Source organism: Amphiura filiformis, chromosome 4 (genome assembly GCF_039555335.1).
Source record: "Amphiura filiformis chromosome 4, Afil_fr2py, whole genome shotgun sequence".
NCBI classification, from domain to species: domain Eukaryota; kingdom Metazoa; phylum Echinodermata; class Ophiuroidea; order Amphilepidida; family Amphiuridae; genus Amphiura; species Amphiura filiformis.
The window spans coordinates 47882265-47905503 of NC_092631.1; the positions used below are offsets into that span (position 1 = coordinate 47882265).

At 36.9% G+C, this 23239-nt stretch overlaps 1 protein-coding gene across 4 annotated transcripts in view; it reads left to right on the forward strand.

Annotated features, from left to right (window-relative positions):
• The first annotated feature begins 300 nt into the window (after positions 1-300).
• Positions 301-23239, forward strand: part of LOC140150977 (formin-like protein 3) — a 67425-nt gene continuing 44486 nt past the window's right edge. The window contains exons 1-2 of one of the 4 annotated variants that reach the window (XM_072173155.1): positions 301-556; positions 20028-20077. Coding sequence is in view for 3 of the 4 variants with exons in the window: in XM_072173152.1 (XP_072029253.1) it covers positions 22210-22332 (123 nt within the window). In the remaining variant the exon portion in view is untranslated. The other 3 variants (XM_072173153.1, XM_072173154.1, XM_072173152.1) reach the window with 3 other exon arrangements.

The window sequence follows — 23239 nt, forward strand, 5'->3', positions numbered from 1 at the left end:
CGACTGATCCAAACTTTAAAGAGATATCTCCAGTCAAAATAATATCCATATCTTCGATCTGTTTTAGATTGAGAAAAGTCGTAAATCGATTCTCGTCAGAATTCCCCGCAGAATTCAGTTCCGCCTCTTTCACGACACGAGACAAACGAATAACGATTACCAGCAAAATGACATTATCGGGCTTTGCCGGTTCATTTGTTTGGCTACTGATACTGATGATGTAGCCACTATATACGAGCCACTATAGGCTTAGATGGATATACATGCATGGAGTACTGATCTTAAAATAACATACATGATGAAAGTTTGGTGTATAACTTATGTGGAGTTTTGCAGTGAAAGTATTCTGTTAGCAGGTTGACTCTGTTAATTCGTTGAATAGATGAATACCAGGCCTATTCGGATAGATCAGGAATAGATCCACTGTGTTTTGACTGTACACCTGTATATAGCCTATACCATATGTGGCCAGGATTCGATATTTTAACACTTAAATACTGGATATATGGGGACATTATGGATTTGTGAGTGACCCAAACGTCCAACTCATCAACAGGTAAGCATGAAGGTTTTTTACCATATCCAGAAACAAAATACCAGAAATCCAGAAACTAAAATCAAAAGACACCAGGTTTTTCCACATGTTCAACATAGGTCCATTAAGGTGGCACTACACCCCTTGATAAATTTGTGACTATTTTTGCATTTTTCTCAAAAAATTATAACACACTGACACTGGTAACAAAAGTTATGTATTATAGGGGCAAGGGATCCAGTTACTACACTGGATGTTTCAGTGACTCAAGACAAGCGGTACGTTATTTATAAGAAAAGAGGTACTGCTAGAATGTACCTCATTTCTTAACATTATAATTTATATTATGAACCACTTGTCTTGAATCACTGAAATTTCAGTGAAGTATTAAATGGATTCCTTGCCCCTATAATATACAAAACTTTTGTTACCAGTGTAGTTATTTTTTGAGAAAAATGCAAAATTAGTCACAAAATTTATCAGGGTGTGAGGTGGGTGACACGATTGACAACCTCACCCCACTTCCCCACCAAAATGCAGATTTTTGTATCACGCTGTATAAATGTCAGTAATTCCATAAAGGAATTTTAGTCACATTTACAAGAAACATTTCTTTTTGCATGAATTCTGGAAAGGGACGACATTATATGTTATACATAAGTTCAACTTAACTTGCGAATTTGATTTTCCAAATTTATTCGGTCACCTTCCTTTAACATTATAAAGGAAACACTGAGCTTTTATTATTAGGTCGTGCATGGATAATTGATAAAGATTTAGGCAAATAAACATTATTTTATAACAAGGCTTCTAAATAATAGAAAACCTTCAGTATTAATAATGCCTATTGTAAGATTAGACGTGTCGTTTCATTGAGGATCTATTATATATTACATCGTTTCCTAGTTGCTTTATCAAATCAAAAGTAAAGTACTGGTCATGAAATCCTATTTACCATATTTACATAAACTATGCTTCGTTTCGTTTCTGTATATTATTTCCTGGAACCGTCTTATTAGCAATCATCAATAAATGCAAAATATCGTATATTGTTTTCGATTATCAAACTAAATAGGTCTGCATCTGACCATGAACAATAATAATTTATGCAGGCATAAAAATATACTTGCGACTAGGCTTTTCTTGGGCTAAAAGTCCGATACCTAGAAGAAACTACAAAACTACAAAAAACCTGGAGTCAGTTTTTCAGCTCTAAATAGTCCGACGAGAGGGGGGGTTATGACCCGGGTTATGACCTGGGTTTTTCCTTACTCTTTATCTTTAGTGTTATTAAACTTTAATATAGCTGTATATAGCAGAGACGTTCCTCTTATACTTTATGCCTGAGTCGCGCAAGAAAAACTTAACATGGATGTTTCGTGGATATGGTTTAATAAGATAATAAAAAGGTCAGGGGCGTCGAACCAGAGCAGATGAGCCATCTTTCTGGTTGGCTAGAGAAGATGAGTCATCTTTCTGGTCGGACTACTGTGACCATTTTTTCATTGAAGCTCATGAACCACTATGTTGAGTCTATTTAAACATGTGTGTCAAATGTCACAGAAAATGTTGACACATAATTACAAAATTCACTTCTGTGACTGCCATCATGGTCGTGAAAACTTGTGAAATCGGATTGATTTTCGAAAAGAAATTAGAAAGTGAGTCATCGGGTATCTCTCAGAGCAAACAATATTTCGAACAATTCGTGTTTGCATTTTTTCTTTCATTGAATGAATTGTAAGTTGCACTTGAATAGACTTGATCCTACTTTCAAACACAGAAACCCGGACAAAAACTCATTATGCAAAGAGTGTGATTGTAATATATCGACCATTGACCTGACCTATAAATAGGTATCAGTGAGTCGTTTTACTGTGTTCATCTGCTTCGATGAACACATTCTCTTTTAACTTGACGAAGTGTTATTGTCATGGAAATACAATGTGGGATGTTTTCAATACAATGATCTCTTAATACTTGACTCCAATAGTCAGATTAATAGAAGAAAAAGATTTCTTATCTCAGTCGTCCATGGCTTAATGGGTACGCGAGTGTGGTCCCGTGAAATAATGTTACATGCGGCCCCCCCCCCAAAAAAAAAACACCAGAAAAAACGAAAAACTCAAAAACAAAGACCAAACAAACAAACTCTTTCCCCATCATGACTTGACCGGACATACATGTAGACCTATCGACATACATCGGTATTGAGATAGAGGGATCATTCAAAAAGTTGGGCTCAATATTTGGTAGGTCTCCCGGGTAGGTCTATACTAGGGGTTTAGAACAATATTTTGCACGTTTGATACCGAAAAGGAATATTAGTTGGCATATTTGTGCAGGAAAGGGATTTTAGAAGCAAGATTCCGTACATTTGTATGCTGGAAAGGAGTGATAAAAATAATTTGGGCTTAATAAGAAAAAATTTCACAAGGTCATATCTTAACATCTTGTCCATCAAAATGAACTAAAATCATATACAGGATTACTTCAATACTCTATAAACACAATCCAGTAACTAAGCAGTTGCCCAACTATGGAACAGCTTCCTGGACCACATGTCACAGCCCAAATACCTTTGATGTGTGTGTAAAAGCAATTGTAACAGCATTATAGACTTTCCTGTCTCAGGATTGCCTCACAAAAATAACACTATTTATACCCAACGAACATAGTATACGCACCCTACCTATATAGGCGTACACGGTGAACACGCACCCCATTAATATGTGTTTGGGATAGTTACATTACCTTCATCATTTTGTTTTGACTTCTTCACGTGTCTTAAGGTGGTACTACACCCCAAGATAAATTTGTGACTATTTTTGCATTTTTCTCAAAAACTAATAACACACTGGTAACAAAAGTTGTATATTTTAGGGGCAAGGAATCCAATTACTTCGCTGAAATTTCAGTAATTCAAGACAAGTGGTTCATTATGTTAAGGAATGAGGTACATTCTAGCGGTACCTCTTTTCTTATCATAAATAACGCACTACTTGTCTTGAGTCACTGAAATTCCAGTGTAGTAACTGGATTCCTTGCCCCTATAATATACATACATTTTGTTACCAGTGTGTTATTATTTTTTGAGAAAAATGCAAAAATGATCACAAATTTATCAAGGGGTGTTGTACCACCTTAAACTCTATATGTTGCCAAAATGTCCAGTTGTGTCAGTAAGGTAACCAATTGGATATTGATATGTCATTGAGCGTAGAGTATTGAAGTAATCTGGTGAGTAAGTTTAGTTCATAATAACGGACTGATTAAAAAAAATATGACCATATGGAAAATTATAAGTTTCTTTTGAGCCCAGTTTATGTACCCAAACAGTATACTCTAACCAGTATCTTTATCACATATTTAATTTACGTTTTAGTCAATTTTTACAAACAGAAGCCGAAGTGGGGTCAGGGGCAGCTACCCCTGTGAGAAGTGTTGCCCCCCACCCCCTTCCTCCACCATTGTTTGATGCTTTATAGGCCTACTATATTTCAGATTTTGAGACCTTTTTTTGTACCTTTTAGCCAATTTTGTCAAAGTTTTCCCTCTTGAAACTAATTGCCCCCCTCCCCACCCTTCGAAAAACGTCCTGGCTACGCTACTGTTGACAGTGGTATCATCAGGTATGTATTTTGACTTGGTCAAATTGTCCCTCCGTGACTAAAAATTTGGCGCTAAATTTGTTCAACGTCAACTTGCCGATCCGTCTGACAGTAGTGACATGTTTGTGCAGTTTACCTGTCGCATCCTGATGCCATCCGGATCACTTGCGTTATTCATTTTGCTCTTCTTGTCGCGTTTCCTCTCTTCATTATCTGTGTAAGTAGGTTGCTATCGTCGCCAGCTGCTACCGTTTTCTATAATAATCATTGTATTGTATATAGTGTCTAATTATTACGCAAATGAAATTACGTTTATTTAAGGGGTTTACACCCCTCGATAAATTGTGTCTATTTTGCATTTTCTCAAAACTAATAACACACTGGTAACAAAAGTTATGTATATTATAGAGCAAGGAATCCAATTACTACACTGGAATTTCAATGACCCAAGACAAGCGGTTCTTTATTTATGATGAGAAATAAGGTACCGCTAGGATGTACCTCTTATCCTATCATATATACTGAACCGCTTGTCTTGAGTCACTGAAATTTCAGTGTAGTAATTGGATTCCTTGCCCCAATAATATACATAACTTTTGTTACCAGTGTGTTATTATTTTTGAGAAAAATGCAAAATAGTCACAATTTACCAAATGGGTGTAGTACCCCCTTAAGTTTAGCAAGGATGAATTTAGTAACTCCAGCTAATCCAGTTTCAATATGATCAACATCACATTTACAAGGATGATATAGGCTATAGTATGGGCATATACAATCTACCAAAAAACGTTTCAAAACGGAAAAAGCGGCCAAAGTTTAAAAGATCTTACCTGTGTGGCTTTTCACCCTTTTTTAAACTTGGTCCCATTTAGTAAAGTAGTAATAACATGAAGAATGAGTCCTAATTTTTACATGCAACCATTATCAAAAACATTTCAAGGTTTATGTTTTATTATATTGCGTGATCATAAAGAGTAGTAGAGTATTATATATACTTAGCAAATTGACTGTGTGTCAACCTGCTACATATAGGCCCTACATCTGTACATAAGGCGCAGAATCGCACATGACGATGAAGAATTAAACAAAGTGAGTATTTGCTACAAAATACATTATAACGTCTATACGGAAAAAAACTTCAATTACGCACGAACATTAATTCATTTGCTCTACAAAATAAACACTGACAACTAAGAAAACCAACAAGTAGCCTATAGATGACTTCGTATGGGTCTTTAGAAACTTTCATAAATGGGACCAAGTTTAAAAAAGGGTGAAAAGCCACACAGGAAAGATTTTTTAAACTTTGGCCGGTTTTTACGTTTTGAAACGTTTTTGGTAGATATTAATTTTTTTTGAGGTAAAAAATATTGCGCGCTAAGTGGTTCTTTGTAGCCATGCGAGGTGAACTAGTTGGATATCCATATTTCGCGGTTAATGGTGCTTTGATTTGCGGGCAAACTAGTTGGATATCCATATTTCGGGGTGAGTGGTTTTTGAAGCTCCGAGGGCAAACTAGTTGGATATCCATATTTCGCGGTTAGCGGTTCTTTGTAGCCCTGCAGGGCAAACTAGTTGGATATCCATATTTCGCGGTTAGTGGTTTTAACGACCCGTAACCACCCCAATCAGCTGCATACCGCATCCAGCTATTTTATTTATCAAAATACTAGTTTTTAATGCTATGGGGTTAACAGAATTATTTAAAAAATTAATAGCTGAACCCAATAGTTCAGCCAAGGACTGGAAACGACATATTGATGACTTTATATAGAGTGTATTCAATAAACCCAAGGCGGAACGAGAGTTGCTAAGTAACCGCTATCCGAACCATAAACACACATGCATGATCAGACAACGAGTATTCAATTTCCTCATAGCATCCCACGTTGTTCACACGTCAGTCGAATTTGGCGGTGTTGGTTTGTTCATGGAAGAAAGAGATGAGAAGGAACCACAACGACTTCGATCGGCCAAGTTTTAATCCGCATATCTATTGACGCATGAAAAGAAAAGCTATCAATGGTACTTACTTTCATGTATGATCCATTTACCGCGATCGAGGCTTGGCGAAATAATTACTGGAAAAAAACTATAACAAACCCATCCAAGAACAAACAAACGCTACCCAGAAGTAAGATTATGGAATTTCACTGATGCTCTGAACTTGAATAGTAGCTTTGTTTTGGGATCTACAGTCAAACTGTTTTCTTGATCGTGTTATGTAGAAAATGTCCTTTAAAACATCGAAAAGGTCATCAAAATCGGCCGTTTTTTTGCTGAGTTTCATCTTTAGCAAATAAGGTAAGATTTTGGTGACTTTTTCGATGAAAAATAGATGCAAAATATTCTTAAATAATGTACAATGTTCCGGTTGAGTCCGGTACATGAAACCTGTTTAATTTAATAGTTTATATGTGTATAATCGTAACTAGCTAACTCGTTTCAGTGCCAAAGACTGCCAACTCTGAGAAAAAAGTCATCAAAGTTCGGGAAAATTGGGCGAAATGGAAGAAAAAGATGTAGGCCATCAATGACCGATGATCACGTCACCAGAGAAAATCCTATAGAGTGCTTGCACGGAAGGTCATTAGTTCAAATCATCCTTCAGACACGCTCCAGAAGACATGCAAATACATGGAGTACAATACCAATCACCTATTTAACGCGGGGTATTGATCAAAGTAAATCCTCATGAATAACAATGTCAATTAAATGTCGGTAAAGGGAGTGTACAAAGTGAATGCGTTCGTTGTGGTTCCTTCTTATCTCTTTCTTCCATGGTTTGTTAGCCCTCCAAGTTATAACATCGTTCACTTTGTGTTGAACATTGTATGTGAGCCTCGCTGTTATAACATAAAGATCAGTCTGATCAGTGTGATATCACAGAGCAGACCCTTGAGAGGGCACTTGGCTCATTTGCATGGCAGTCGGACTCTCCATTGTATTTGATCATTTGTGTATGGAGTGCAATGGCGACCCGTCATTGTATTTGTTCATGTGTGTATGGAGAGCCACTCTTGGAGCCCATGGGACTTAGGCTAGGTCCTCAGGTAGAGTCAGACGCTGTATGTACTAGAAACGCCCATTCTTGATTCTGCGTTCATTCAATGTTAGCATTAAATTTGTATTGCCCGGCGGCCCCGCGTAATGGAAAAACCTGAATTTGTTACATAAAAAGAAATGAAAATTAAAAAGGCAAGGTTCCACCTGAGTACATATTAAATGGGTGTAGAATTTTTTTTCAAATATATATATGAATTTAGACAAACATACGGGATATAATGAATCTTTGACATGACGCCATGATGACATGATTTTATTAGTCGTTTTATATATCACCTATACCGTGTATCATAATACCAGTATTTGTAATTTTATATTATATAGAACTAATATTTTGCATCATAAATGCGCAGTTCATATGCACAGACGATTACTAATCTTCACGACTTCAAAATAACATGTTACAAAAGCAGGTAATAGGTGCTGGCCTTGTCCTATTGTACTTGTTCATTTGTGTATGAAGAGCTCACTGACCTGTTAATAGAGGTCAATGGAATAGCTTCTTTATGGGGCACCTCTCCATCGGTTTCAGGGCGCAGTTCATTGAACTCAGCGGGATTCTATTGCAAGTGCTTTTATATTATTACAAAACGGATCGTGGTTATTGCCTTGACAAACCTAATAAATAATTCATACCAGGGATGAATAAATCCAGGGGTGCGGACATTTCATTGGTCGCAAACCACCGGGATTCGATACAAGTTTGCGTTGTAAATGAATGCGTGAATAAGAGTGTCATCCCCTTGGCGCGATATTTGATTTCTGAATATACTCAAGTTGCCGTTGAAAATGCCTAAAAATCATCAAGATTTTGCAATACTGTCTAAAGTGATGTAAAATTGTGGCAAATTTGTATGATTTATCGCACATAATTTCTGCGTAGCGTGGAGAATCATTTACATAGGATTTTGGAGAAAAATGTGATAATTTTAGGGAAATATAGAATGGCGGAAGAAACAAATAAAACATTTTCCTGGAATGTGTAGACCATACTCTTTCTGTTCCTATTGATTTCTATACTGAAATAATTCTTAAAATGAAGTTGTTGGATGATTTTAGTTGGCATTTCTAGAACGTAAACATGTAGGCAGATAGTAGAGAGGGCACTCTATTCACGAGATTTCTTTTCCAACGCCAAAATAGCACGAATTTTGGTGGTTTGCGAGTGAAGAGTGTCCGCACTATCGATGGACTACGTAACTGTTCAATAGGTTTTAGTGTTAGTGGGGTAAGCTGTACATCTCTTTTGCATTGTTAAGACAACCACGCTAGGTTTTTCGATCAACGTACTGTGTAGACTGGCCCCCAGTCTCGGTTCGGTTCCATCCCTGGATAATGTAACAATAAATAATTACGTAATGCCTTATGAAAAAAATGCCAACTCCCCCCCTTATTTTCTTCAATGCCAAAAACCCATTCCTCTTCATCCACAAATCGACGCCACTAATTACACACTCGTATTATAAGTGAACGCGAAAGTCCATTGAGCGCTGATTTGATTTTTAATGCTATGTAATCTACATTACCAGTCGTTCTCCACGGACCCGAGGGAGGGTCTACGTACTGTGCGTGTTTGGTCAAGCGAGGATAATTTGTAAAGCAGCAAGTAATGGTGAGGATGTTGCCCTTTTTAACTACTTCTGACTTTTGATTTAGCCCAAAATGAATCAATAAAATCGTGTATAAGATATTTGTGGGGATATTTGGGCGCTATTACAACAATTTAAATAAATGGGCACTTCTGGGTTGGATATATTATAGACTCTATAGAATTTAAGTATGATATATTTTCGATGGTAAATATATTTTCACTTTCAAAGTTTGTAGTTTTCATAATTGCAATTTCTTAATATTATATAAAAGGTGAGAATAAGACTATAAATGTAAGAGTATGGGATAATTTTGATTGTTAATAAATGCGAAACGCCGGCGGTAGACATCAGCAATATCAGGGATTGCCGCGATTCTTGCAGTAGCTTTTATGAATAGAATACAATAGTGGATACAATAGCGGATACAATAGCGGAACAATAGAGCTCTCTTACGGGCAAGTAAACCTCGTCGCGTTTTGCTAAATTTCACTTCTTCTTTTTCATGAACTAACCGTTATTTTTTTAAACTTGTGGCAAAACTTCGACCGAAGTTTTTAATGGTCTCAAATTGTGAATGGTTTGAAAAAGTGAAGTGCAAAAAAAAAATCCGCCCCCAAAATACGCGCATGGTAGTAGGCCGATAGATCTGAATTAATTAACTATTCTATAATTATATCATTAAGTGTGTGTGTATTATGTGAACCGCTACCACTTAATAATGTCCTCGCCACATTACAACATTGTTGAAGGTTATGTTTATTCTCCCGCCTTATGTATATAGAAACGTTACGCTTAAATTGCCTTCATCGTCATGTATATTTAATAGGCCTAGTCAGAGATCTAAAATTTCTGTTATAGTAAACTATATAGAATACATAGTGAAAATATGTAACAAAGTTCATACTTTAACCATGGTTCATACAATATGTGCATGACATAAGTTTTAGAGGACCTGGGTTCGCCCCTGCCTGCCCTTCACATTCAATAATATTATAGCGGGGTTCTCAGGGCCGGATTTACCTGTTTGGGGGCCCTGGGCCAGGCCAAAATTTGGAGGCCCCCAAACACACCGTGAAGGCGTGTGCACTCAAGTGGCCACGTTTTGGTTCACAAATAGGGGGCCTACTATAAGATCGACAGTGGCGGCAGAAGCATTACAATTTAAAGGTAGACAAGCATATTTTCTGCTGATTTTACTAGGACATTTTCGCGCGAAATTTCTGTCAATTTTAGCCCAAAATGAAGGTAAATTTTGCTATGTAAAGAGCTAGTGCGCGCGAAGCGCGAAAATTTTGCAATTTTACCATATTTTGGTCCAAAACATGGTGTTTTGGGGCTGAAAGGGAACATGCACAAGGCATATTTTGGGGCCCCCAAATCTTGGGGGCCCTGGGCCCAGGCCCATCTGGCCCAATGGTAAATCCGGCCCTGGGGGTTCTATAAACAATGCCAAAGTCTCTCGATATTGGATGGAGTTCAGTCAACCTAAACATGTTTTCAAAATGGTACATGCACTCCTTTTCAATATTTGAAGTAGCCAAACCTCCTCCGTGGACAGAGTGAAAACCGGGAACATTTCTTGAAAAGCGCACATCTTCAAAGGTAGTGAGGCTTGTGAGCCGATGGAAATATTAAATATTTCTTTCGGTTCATTAAGGCTAACGAATAAAGGTTTCTTTATATACCAAAAATATTTGATTAACTTTTCAGAAATAGGAGAAAAAGAGGGCGCAAAAAACGCGCAATGAGGGTTCTGTTTTTATTGGGACACCCTGTATATAGCAATTCATTTCAAGTCCCATTCACTGATCCCAGTGCAAGTGTAAAACAATTAAAAATTGTTTATAAATTGCTTAAAAGTGAAGGATAAGTCATTCAAATTGTCATTTGGTATTTTTGAAATGGAAAATTGGGCAAAAAACGAAGAAAACAGCAGTATTGACGGAGTTGAAGCCCCATTCAAATACATAGGTAATATATACTGTCAGTACATGTATATAAATTACAGATTCATGTAAATGCCTTAATTTTGTCTTAAATACACGGCTCATGATGCAGTCATGTCTACAGTAGAATTCACCACGACCTTTGCAGGACTTAAACCCCATTAAAAGCTATTAAACCAAGATAACACTCATTGAAAACAGCTCAACTATGTTACATCAGATCTTCTCTGGTTAAATCCACACACACATGTGTCTGTTTTATCTGTGTAATGAGCAATGAGCTGGTATTATAGTTTCAGTTGGGTGAACGATTATAAAGCAAACGCAAGGTAACAATTACTGTGTGGCCTTTGTTCAAGAAATGAGACAATACTGTGCATATTGTTAACCACATTCTTGAAAATGAGAAACATAATGGCTGTGGGCCGTAACACGGTTTGGAAATAATTTCTTCATATTTTTTGGTGTTATCTGTCGTTTACATATCCTTCCTAAAACACAAATGTGTGAATATTTCTAAATTAGCTAAAAATTTAGGACATGTTACAAAACTATATTTTCTAGAATGTCAGAGAATACTTTAAATATTGGCCGGTTATTTTTCACACAGTGACGTTAACTAGGCAATGTCCTATTACCTATAACATACACTAAAACACCAAAGTGCGAATATTTCCAAATACCTAAATTAGCTAAAAATTTAGGACATGTTACAAAACTATATTTTCTAGAATTTCAGAGAATACTTTAAATATTGGCCGGTTATTTTTCACACAGTGACGTTAACTAGGCAATTGCCTATATTCTAACATACACTACCTGTAGAGGTCACGCGTCAATTGTGAGAGCTCTGTGTATTGTGTATAGGAAAACGGACAGTAACTGCAGTATGGATTGCCGGAGACTTCCTTTAAAAAATAATCGCAACAACATAATATCATAGTAATTGAGCTGACAAAACAACGTTAAATAAATAATAGAGTATACACTCGCAGATCATCTTTACTGATTTACTATAAGGGGAAAATAACAATCTTCACCTTCATTAAAGTTTTAATTATACAAAACGGTATACTAGTATTAGTTTGGCAATAGTCCACCGATTATAACAGATTACTTTGCTACTGTTGTTGAACTCTTGTCAACAATAATGATATCTTTTGGACTTTGTACATTATCATCTCGGGTGTCCAATTATTGTACAGACATTCTGTCATGTATTATAAGATTGTCTTCCCACTTTGTTTACCAAGTTACAAGACGGATGTTGGGAGGGGTAGAAGACTTTGGACTCTGCATGTAAACCAACCCACTTTCTCTTCCATTCACGTACCTCGTATATGGAGAGATGAAAAATACAAATGAAGAGCCACATATCAATTTCTAAGTGCTCTTTAAGGGGGCACCCATTGCATTTTTCTTGCGGTTTGGTTTTTGCATTTTGTGAAGAAATGAGTGAGAAAAAAAATGGACAAAGTTGTATGCAAAATAAAGGGGCAAATCTGGTGGCATCGGTATTAATGTAGCTATACAAACAAATGGACAAAGTGGTTATTATTATTATTATTATTATTATTATTATTATTATTATTATTATTATTATTATTATTATTATTATTAATGTAGCTATACATGCTTTTAAAGGTAGGAGCCAAAAAGTGGTACATCAGTGACGTTTTGGCTTTTACCTTCATTTTGCATACCACTTTTTTTCTCATTTCTTCACAAAATGCAAAACAGAACAAACAAACAAAAAACGCAAAAAAATGCAATGGGTGTAGTACCCCCTTAAGCAAAGTCATTGAATTTACAACCGTATGACAAAACAGGGGGAAAATAGTAACTTTTTGAACAAGATTGGTAAATTAAATAGAATTATCCATTGCTCATTGAAATGAATCTAGTATATGGACAATATTAGTGTGCTCTTTCATAAAATTTAAAAAATAGTGTAAGGATCACTTGGGGTTTTGAAACCTACATTTTGGTCAAAAATTTTGCTTGAATATGTCGTTTTCAACAAATTTTAATACCACATTCGCCTCGCTATAAACAATTTTGCGTCATCTGTTGACGTAATGAAAAAAAAGTGATTTTAGCGGGAAGTGTTAGCGTTTGTTCGATATAAAAAAAATTCTGATTGGATGAAGGGAACATGCGGGGTTTTGACAAAAACCAATCACAGATGCCGTAGTTTCCACTAGACACCAGCTAGAAGCTCACACAGCTCTTATGATAGTTGCACTGAGTTGCACTCAACCATAGTGTAAACACAGACTGTGTAGAAACAAGGCACTTGCTTGGACGAAATTGTGTTCTCAGGTGTATCGAGGTGGAAACTGTGCATAGATCCGTTTATAAGACTATGAGGATCGTTTTGTAGCCAAACCTTGCCATATGTGGCGATTTTAAGGGGGTACTACACCCCTGCTCAATTTTGTGCCTTTTTTTTTGCATTTTTCTCAAAAATTATAGCGCATTGGTGAAAAGTAAGATATGTATATTATAGGGGCAAGGACTACAACTACTGCCCTGGAAATTTTATTTCAACACAAACAACAGTTGTGGAGTTACAGTCAAAAATGGGGGAAAACCAATATTTGATCAATAAATCAATAACTACTTGCCTTGAGTTGCTGAATTTTCAGTGTAGTAGTTGTAGTCTTTGCCCCTATAATATAGGCCTACATATCTTACTTGTCACCAGTGCGCTATAATTTTTGAGAAAAATGCAAAAATAGGCACACAATTGGCAAGGGGTGTAGTACCCCCTTAAACGGAAATATCAAGGCATCAGAAATATTATTGCCTCTTTCCTCTTACAAATGTAACTTTGACTTCGCGGTGCCATGCCATAGTTCATTTCACGTGGACATGATGGCAATGACTGTACCTACAAATTTAAGTAGCTGCTCTGATCTTAAGTTCCCCTATATTCCCAATGTGTACAGACTCTAGATAAAAGATGAGTTCACCAATATATTATATATATTGTATATTTACACCGCCTTGTTTTGATAAAACAACCAATGATTGCTACTTATATTGTTGATTTAAACTTCGCCCAATCTTCTATATCTGATATGGACAGACGTCATGTGCAATGCTTAAAATAGGTTAAAGTACAACTCTGTCATAAGCTCCTATATCATAATACCTGCGGACAGTCAGGAGGAGAACAAATTCGTTGCATGCCAGCTACGATAATGGATTTTACTTCTATAGGAGATCTGAAGAGCGTCCAAAATTCTCTTTCGAAATAAAATGTTTGTGCACTTTGAAAATTAGACTATCGTTATGATGTTCCTATCAGCATTTACCTAAACTAACACATTTTATATATTTGATGAAAGAATTGCGTTTCGTCACAAAATGTCGACGGACTACTTGAACAAGACCAGGAAACCTCTTCCTGGTCTAGCAGCAGCCGCAGCCGCCAAAAGATCGCCAAGTGGAGTGAGTCCCAAACTGGGCAGATATGACGTGCCAGATGTACAGGGGAAAAGTACGGGCCGAGTAATACGGAAAGATACGGCAAAACTTCTCACGTCGGACTCTGCTCCTGCGTCTTCTGATTTTCACAAGAAAGCTCATGCCTATTACAATTACGAGAAACAAAAAGGTACAACGGGTGTGGAGCATGAGCCTACCTATCATACAATTACTGTGGATTACCATGGACACAAGCAGAATGAGGATGAGGATGCAGACCGGTATTATGATGATACTGAGCTTCCAGAAGAGCGTCGTGGAAATATGACAGCCAATAAGGCTGGTCCCGTTTTAGGGACATCGACATACACCGGGAAATACGAAGAGGTATTGGACGTGAATGGGAATCGCGAATATGCGGAATCTGAGGCTAATAATACTTCAACTAATACTAAGACAGTGAAGGTGTCTGTATATGACAAGAGTTACGAGCAGATAAGAGAACGCGGCGAGTATGACATATTGAGCGACAAGCCTAGACTAGTATACGATGACAAGAACAAAACAGTCAGGAGTAAGTTGCTTGTACCTATAATATGTTGGCTAGTCCGAAAATAAAGTTTGATAGTCCAAAACAAAAAAGGGTTCGCTAGTCCAAAAGTTAGGGTTATATAACCTCCATAGTTAGTCCCGGGAGTTAGTCCTGGTTTAAAGTTGGACCTGCTCGAATTTGTTTTGTACATACGGGCCTTTAAGTCTAGTAAATAACCATAAAATATCACCCTAAGTGTAAACTCGAGATATCCAGGGTCAAAGTGTATACACAGGGGTCACAATTCAAAATTGCTAGAATTGCCTTAAATCAACGCCAAATAATTCCGCTGGTAATCATGGTAATAAGGATTCAAAAAAAATATAATTTGACCTATCTATAACTTTGGAGTTATTAGCGATAAGGTCGAAGGTCACCATTTTGATTCCACACGGGCATTGACGGGTCAAACCCGAAAATGTCCTCCGATTTTGATGAATTATGGTCTTAGATTGTTTGCCTTGTTATACAATCTAAAAAAGAATAGTTTGCACTATGTATGTCATTTAGTGGGAATCTTGAGGGGGAATGGACAAAATTCCTACTCGCCCTGGCGTAATGTTGAACGGTCCCTCCCTTTCGTTTTGTAGATGTATTGGTACTGATTGACCTCTTATGTATGCAGTGGTATAGGCTCTGGTTTTCATGAGGGAAAGTTCCTTCAAGAGTAAAATTGCCATGATAATTGTAAAGGTATAACTAAACAGCTATTGTGTGTATACTTTCAATCGACAAACTCTTTTTTATTTTGCCTTGATACTTCTTTGTTTGCAACCTTAATGAGACATTTGAATGCCCTTTAATTACATTTATTTTACCGCAATACCGAACCTTCGGAGACGTGTTCTTCCCTTAATTACGAAGTGCTATAATTAAACTATTTTATGGTCCCATTTGCCTACCATTTCAAGGATATGAAGTGAAGCTTAGCTGAATGCACGTTAATGAATAATCGTGTTAATTGGTATTAATTTAAATATATAGTATTTAAAATAGATTATCATTCACAATTGCTAGACTATTTACTAACGATTACTTTTCCATTTTTCTTCATACAGCAGTGGTAGTTTTTGAAATGAATTATAGGAAAATTATATATATTTTTTAACTTTAATTAATATAATAGGGATATGTTAATAATTAAGCTGGTGGGATATATGGTTTTGACCTTTGGATTACGGGTTCATAATTATATTGTTATCATTAATATCAATATTTGTTTAAATGATATCCATATTAATAGGCGTTTGGTATCGATTTGCTAACCATGCAATTTAACATATTGAACAATATATTTTTGAAGGCATGTATTAATTATTGCTTCTTGACTCATTATTCCCCATTCAGTGCTTGGTGGAATGATTAAATTTATTGTATTATTTCTCTTTATTGCGTAATTTCCACTAATTTGCAAAAACTATGTCCATAAAAAGTCCCGCTGCACCAAAGAAAAAATTAAGGTGACATTTTAAAGCTTATCTTTGCAGATATCAAAATCTCAAAATGTACCACGTTTACATGTTAAGGATTTTATGGGAACTAGCAACACTTACAATTCCGCTCTTCCATGGCCAAAATGGCGCATGAAGAATTGAGTATGAACCGTGAAAGAATTCTGTCCTTCGGAGGGGACGCTAAGCCGTTAGTCTCGTGTACAGAAGATCTATACCTGTAGGTAGCTCGCAGTCAGTTTCGAGAAGAGTAGGGTGTCCATCCCCATCCGTATACCGGTGTTATAATGGACCAAACGGTAATAGACTTCGTAAAGAGGATTTTGGATTATCCACAGGGTTGTCGACCCCAATCAAAACACAGACAAACGAACAAACAAACAAAAAACAAAATATGCCAAGATCTTTTAATTGCGCTTTCGAATTCGTGTCTTTTGTCTAAACATCTTTCCAACGATATTCAGCATCGAAGTGGTTACGTAATTCTCTTGGTTACCGGATCACGCTACTTTGGTATGCCTTCGAGTGCCATATACTTTATGTGGTGATCATTTCGATCGTGGTTCATTACTCTAGCGCGTGATCCCGTTGACATAGTAACATTACGTAACTTCGATACTGAATTGAGCCTGCGGTGCGTATGTTTTTAACAAGACCTACTGGCACGGAATTTGCTACTAATATTCATAACCATTCAGCCGTTACCTTTTAGGTTTGTGGGCTAAAAAGCCTTGACTTTGCTACCATTACTCGTTGACTGCCGATAAACGTCCCAATAAATCGGACTTAGTCACCGGTCAGTTCTCATGATAGATTTCCATGGCTAACGATGGTTAACTATGAAAACATGTTAAAGAAAATTTTCTAAGTTATTTATTTTGAGCTCTTTCGAGTATCGACGAGTAATGGATATATTCTGTAGATTTAGGTTTTGTCTGTGACTGCTAATGTGAGGCCGTCGTAGGTCGTACGGAGCTCAAACTCGGTGGGTGGGTGTAGCTCTGTCCTGGCAAGAAGACGTTTATGTTCGTTAAGTCATCCGACCCCGGGGCCCCCCTCCCAGGGGTCATTTGAGGTCAAATGACTAAAGACTGTCATATGGGCATGAAACTAGGTCGTACGAGGCTCAAACTCGGTGGGTGGGTGTAGTTCTGTCCTGGCAAGAAGAAGTTTATGTTCGTTAAGTCATCCGACCCCGGGGCCCCCTCCCAGGGTCATTTGAGGTCAAATGACTAAAAACTGTCATATGGGCATGAAACTAGGTCGTACAGGACTCAAACTCGGTGGGTGGGTGTAGTTCTGTCCTGGCAAGAAGATGTCTATGTTCGTTAAGTCGTCCGACCACGGGGCCCCCTCCCAGGGGTCATTTGAGGTCAAATGACTAAAAACTGTCATATGGGCATGAAACTAGGTCGTACGGGGCTCAAACTCGGTGGGTGGGTTTAGTTCTGTGCTGGCAAGAAGATGTTTATGTTCGTTAAGTCAGCTGACCACGGGGTCCCCTCCCAGGGGTCATCTAAGGTCAAATTACTAAAAAGTGTCGTATGGGCATGAAACTTGGTAGGTACAGTCAACATTTAAAGCAGCATTTTTTGAAGGTCATTTTGGGGTCATCCAAGGTCACCACGGGTCATCTGAGGTCAAATTAGTAAAAGCTTATATATGGGCATGAAACTTGGTAGGTACAGTCAACATTTAGAGTTATAAGTTTAGGTCATTTTGGGGTCATCCAATGTCACCCTGGGGTCATCTGAGGTCAAATTAGTAAAAATTGTCATATGGGCATGTCACCATCAGCCTGGTAATCGCGCCCAGCCGAGAACCGCCAAATATGGGTAACCGCCTAGTCTATTTTAAAACTGATGCATCAATGACTATGTTCATCATGTCATATAGAGGCCTTGCATGCGACGTATCATCCCGTAAATATAGCGGACTACTCAAATGCATTCAACAAAAGCATGATTGCAATCTACCGTGACAGTTCGTCTCACACACATAATCCTGCACTACGATCAAATAGGTTGATGACAACATTTGATTGAATGGACTGCACTCCGCCATAACTACGGTGAAGGACACCGGTTGAAAACCTTTGTTTGGAGCCAATCAATAATTTCATGCAGGGCCTCTATTGTATCATTCTCACATAGATATAGAAATACTAAATTTGTTCACTATCTATATTTTTACTTCTAGTAGAGCTCCAATCTAAGGGTTAAAGTTATGTTTTAGGTTAGGTTAGGATTTTTTAAAAGTACCCAGTACAGTGAACCTTATGGTACAAATGCGCGCGAAAATTTTAGCATAGGCCTATTGAAACTAAACTGGTGAAATATGGGACAAAAGTGGACTAAATTCGCGCAAAGCGCTAAAAATGGCATTTTGTGGCTATAAAATGGCCAAATATGAGGTTAATTTCGACACAAACCAATACACAGGCGTCAATATTGGGGGTGATTATATTGACCATCCCCTGGCAAAATATTGTGGCATTTATCCCCCCCGATCTACGCCTATGTAATTTAGAGCCCTGTGACTCCATCGGTCTCCCTCTCCCTCTCTCTCCTTCCCCCCCCCCCCCCCTTCCTTTTTTTTTTCTTCCTCCCCTTGGCGGAAACTCTAATAGGCACAAAGGACCTATATGCGATACGTAATCTATTTCCTCTTCTTTCTATATCTAACCTCCTTGGGCCTACATATTAGTACTGATATATCATACGCTGGCGAAATTACGTAATTAATCGGATTAATTAACATACTGAGCAATAGGTGAAAACAATTTTGACAAAAGGAGTTGTCCTTGTCAATTTGTAGACATGTACTTTTGATTATTTACATAGCTTCTTCTCCAATCACTGTGTAAAACATCCATCCAAAAATCTGATTGCTATTATTATATGGATGAATGGACATATCACAAAAGGATTGCTTATCTCAATAGGGCATGTACTTAAGCATTTTTTTTTAACTGACCGGCGTTATTGGGCGTTTTATCGGAGGTCACCGAGTAATGCCGAAGATCAAAATCGATTTTATGTATTGTGTATGTATCATAGGACGCTCGTATTAATTGTCTCTATGCGCTTGAGAATTCAACAATATAAATAATGGTAGCTCTATTATAATACACATTAATGTTTTAAGCAGATACAATTCCAAAATATAATACGTTTTCTGCCTTTGCTTGTCACGTGGCAGGCCTATGTTGAAGTTGTGATTATATTTTTAAATAAGTTTCAGATGAATAACAAGAAGACAAGTGGCCTAGTGGTCTAAGGCGCTAGGCTCATAGAGTACTAAGCGTTGCGCCGTGAGTTCGAACCCCGCCTCTGCCAAACTTTAAAAGAAGTAAATTAAAATTTGACTTTTTTTAATTTCATATTTGGGAAATGTGACTGGGAGAATTTATGTATGGTGTGGAGTGGTGTGATAGGGCATGTACTTTAACTGGCCGGCGCGGTCCGGTGACTAAGTCTTTATTGGGCGTTTTATCGGCAGTCAACGAGTAATGCTTGTTAATTTGTATGCGTACTGTAAACATGCACAGGTTACCACAACAAATGAATAAATCTACCAAAATAATGTTAATCAGTCATGTTAGCTGCAGCATACGGTAGAGGCATTTAAAAGAAACAATTGCAGGGACTAATGAATGTGCCTAAAATGACTTTCCGACCTAAACCAGAGTTTTTCACGGAACCAGAGGGCAAAGCTTGGCCTGACGAGACGGGAACTCAATATGACACGGTATGTGTTACTTTTTATTAAAATTCTCGATATATTTTTTTTATCAATGCAGGAAAACGTCCATCTGATGTTGTAGTTCATAAACTGTTTGTTCGGCTAGTGGTAAGTTTTGCTATTTGTTTGTTAATTTTATTTGGTTGATTACAGATCGAGTTTAGAACGTACTGTCATATTTTGTGTCGTGTTTTTTTGGGAGCATTTGGACCATATCAAACTCCATAGAGATAAGTTGCTGAAGTGAAAGGTCGTGTCTGAACTTCCTGGTTCAAGTTATTATTACCAAGATAATTAGATTTCAATAAACGAACCTTTACAAGATACTTAATACACTGTATCAGGATTCACATGATCCATGAAAGCTTTTTTATCAACTTGCTCATTGGTAATTTGGTTGGGTATTCTAAAATTGTACCCGATAATTACAAAGTATTATGAATCAAAAATAAATAGATCATAGTTTTTTCGACGGGGATACACGATAAGTTATAGTATTTCTGCGAGTACACCGTCGGTTATCACAGTACCGTGGCAGACGGTTCCTGTGCAAGTGGTCGAGCTTTCGTCAGATGTGTCTCTGAAGTCAGAGGCACATCTGACGAAAGCCTTATCACTTACACAGGAACCGGCTGTACCAGTACTGTGATAACCGACGGTGTACTCGCAGAAATACTATAACTTATTGTGTATTCCCGTCGAAAAAACTATGATCTATTTATTTTGATTCATAATACTTTGTAATCAAGTCAAGTCCAAGCTGATCCAACAAAAATCAAGTACAGAGTACCCAATGAGAACTACCTGTCGATTGGCCAAAATGAATATTGTGTCCAATTTTGAACCAATCAAGGAGGGTATTAATAAGATCATCTGCAAATTTGACCATAAATAGTTTAAAACATAGTCATAATTGGCAATTGAAATGAGCATTTCAAGTTATCAACAGAAATGATGACCAGTAGTGTCCAGAGGGTTAATGCTTAAATTCATTGTAATCCGAATCACAATTGTCAAAATCATCTAAAAATTCTAATGGATTTAATCTGACATGCGGGTCGATTTTTCAGTGTTATAAATGAAATTCAATTTAAAAACAAATACCTTATCTATGAAACAATAACAATATTTGAATTAATTGATTAAATCTCAATCACGTGCCAAGGTCATTTCTCCTCAGCATCACTATCTCTTGGTTCTGTGTTTACTGACAATCATGTCTAAATGTACATGTTATTCGCTGTCAGTTTATAATGGATGTTGTTGTACGTGTGATACGAAAGAGAAGGAAATTACGCACGTTTTTGTCCTGCTTTATTGAATCATGTACAGTGTGGTGTTGCTAATGCACTGGATTTATCCATCATGGTAGCAACCATTTTCAAGTTTCGCGATACATAAAGGATTTATTTTTTGTTTTGGATACACAAAGCCTGTATTCTGGTAAAGGAATATTCAGTGTTGATACAACATTTGTGCCACGAAGATAAATTACAGGTATAATTCTCATAGAGGATCGATTGTTTTTTGTTAAATAATTTATTGACTCTTACGCGCTTATATTATAATATTTGTTTTATTTTTAAAAGATTTTGATTACTTATTTCTGCATTCAAAACCGTGTTAAAGGTATTATTTTAAGTCGTTTATGATAATTTACTTTAATTGATTTGATTTGGAAGCAAAATCATTAAACGCAGGTGCTTTTTGGCAGGTTAAATGATGCATCACCATTTTTCAATCTCGGCATGCTTTTGTTTCACGTTATTATAAATAACCACTGCATTGTTCAACGGGCAATAGGAATTGTTTATATATACCACCTTTCTTACTCGATTGAGAAAACAAAAAATTGTGAAAATTTAATCGTACGTATCCATGCAACTCAAAGTTGACAACAGATCTCCATCTTTGGTTTGACCCAAACGTGGTGGAGCGTAAAAATGACGTCATCGCTGGGAGACGGGAGTCCAGACGAAAGTGGATCGGCGGCCCCGTCAATTTGCGTGGAGATTTGGGTAAGGTTCCCACGCAACCGATAGCTTAGCATTGCACTTGAATATATCTGCACAATGCATGTGAATTATTACTATTTCCATATGCCACTGGATTTACTACTGTTTGTAACATAACAATGGCACTGGCGCACCTCTTCGACTTTACTCTTGCATGGAAATAACAATTGCTTTTCGAAAGAGAGATATTATGTCATTGAGAGAACAATTGGACAAGAGGAAAAAATGAATAAGGCACTAGGAAAGAGACTCCGACATATGACGGGAAGTTTGGAAAGTTTGCGTATTGGATCCAGTCGAAGTTCCCGGACTGGGAGTGTGGATGATTTGCGATATCATGTTAACGATGTATGATGTTTTTTGTTGGTGTTTCTTTTGTAGCTTGTGATCATTTCTAATATCATAAAAAGCATAGATTTCTGTTAAAATATAAATTGCATGTATGACAACCTTGCACTGCATGATTCATTGTAAATCGAACACATTTCACAAAACGCCTTATAGCATATATAGTTTTGTTTTACGTCTTTGTACTTGAATACTATGGTTTGAGAATGTATGAATGTATTGAAAAAAGTAAGAAAATATTGCCATTTGGAATGATAAAAATATTGAAATACATTTTGACATATGGCAAGAAACCTTTTTTTTCAGTGGTGTGGTAAGTTACAGTTTCTCATGACCTGTCTGTGCATGTGTGCATGACACTGCAAACCAAACACAAAGAAGCATTAATATACGCACTTTGGTTTCATAGTCATTTAAACAAATAAATGAAATCACAAAATCATACATGTACAAGTTTATATATCAAATATTAAGAGCTGGCATGAAATCAATGTAAAACATGGTCATTCTTTCTGTCAAAACCTGTTGCTTGGTTTAAAATCAGCTGTATGATTTAATACACACAATAAACAGCTGATGGTGCTATCTACTGAAGATAGTTCATTGTACTAATTGTGTTCCCTAAATAATGTAAACACACTATTGACTTTATGCTTGTTATAGCAGATCGTTCATGGTACTATAAATGTTGTGAATGTGATATTTATCACCTAAGAGAAATATAATAATTACATTATGATTAGGGCCTATGGATATATCGACTTTCATTTGTTTTAAATATCTTTGCTGATATAGATGATATATAATGATACTTATTTATTTTGACCATGAGCCTACTTCTACAATGCCAGCTCACGTGAAGAACACGTAGAAGTGACCTCATAGTAAATTACAATAAAATTATCTA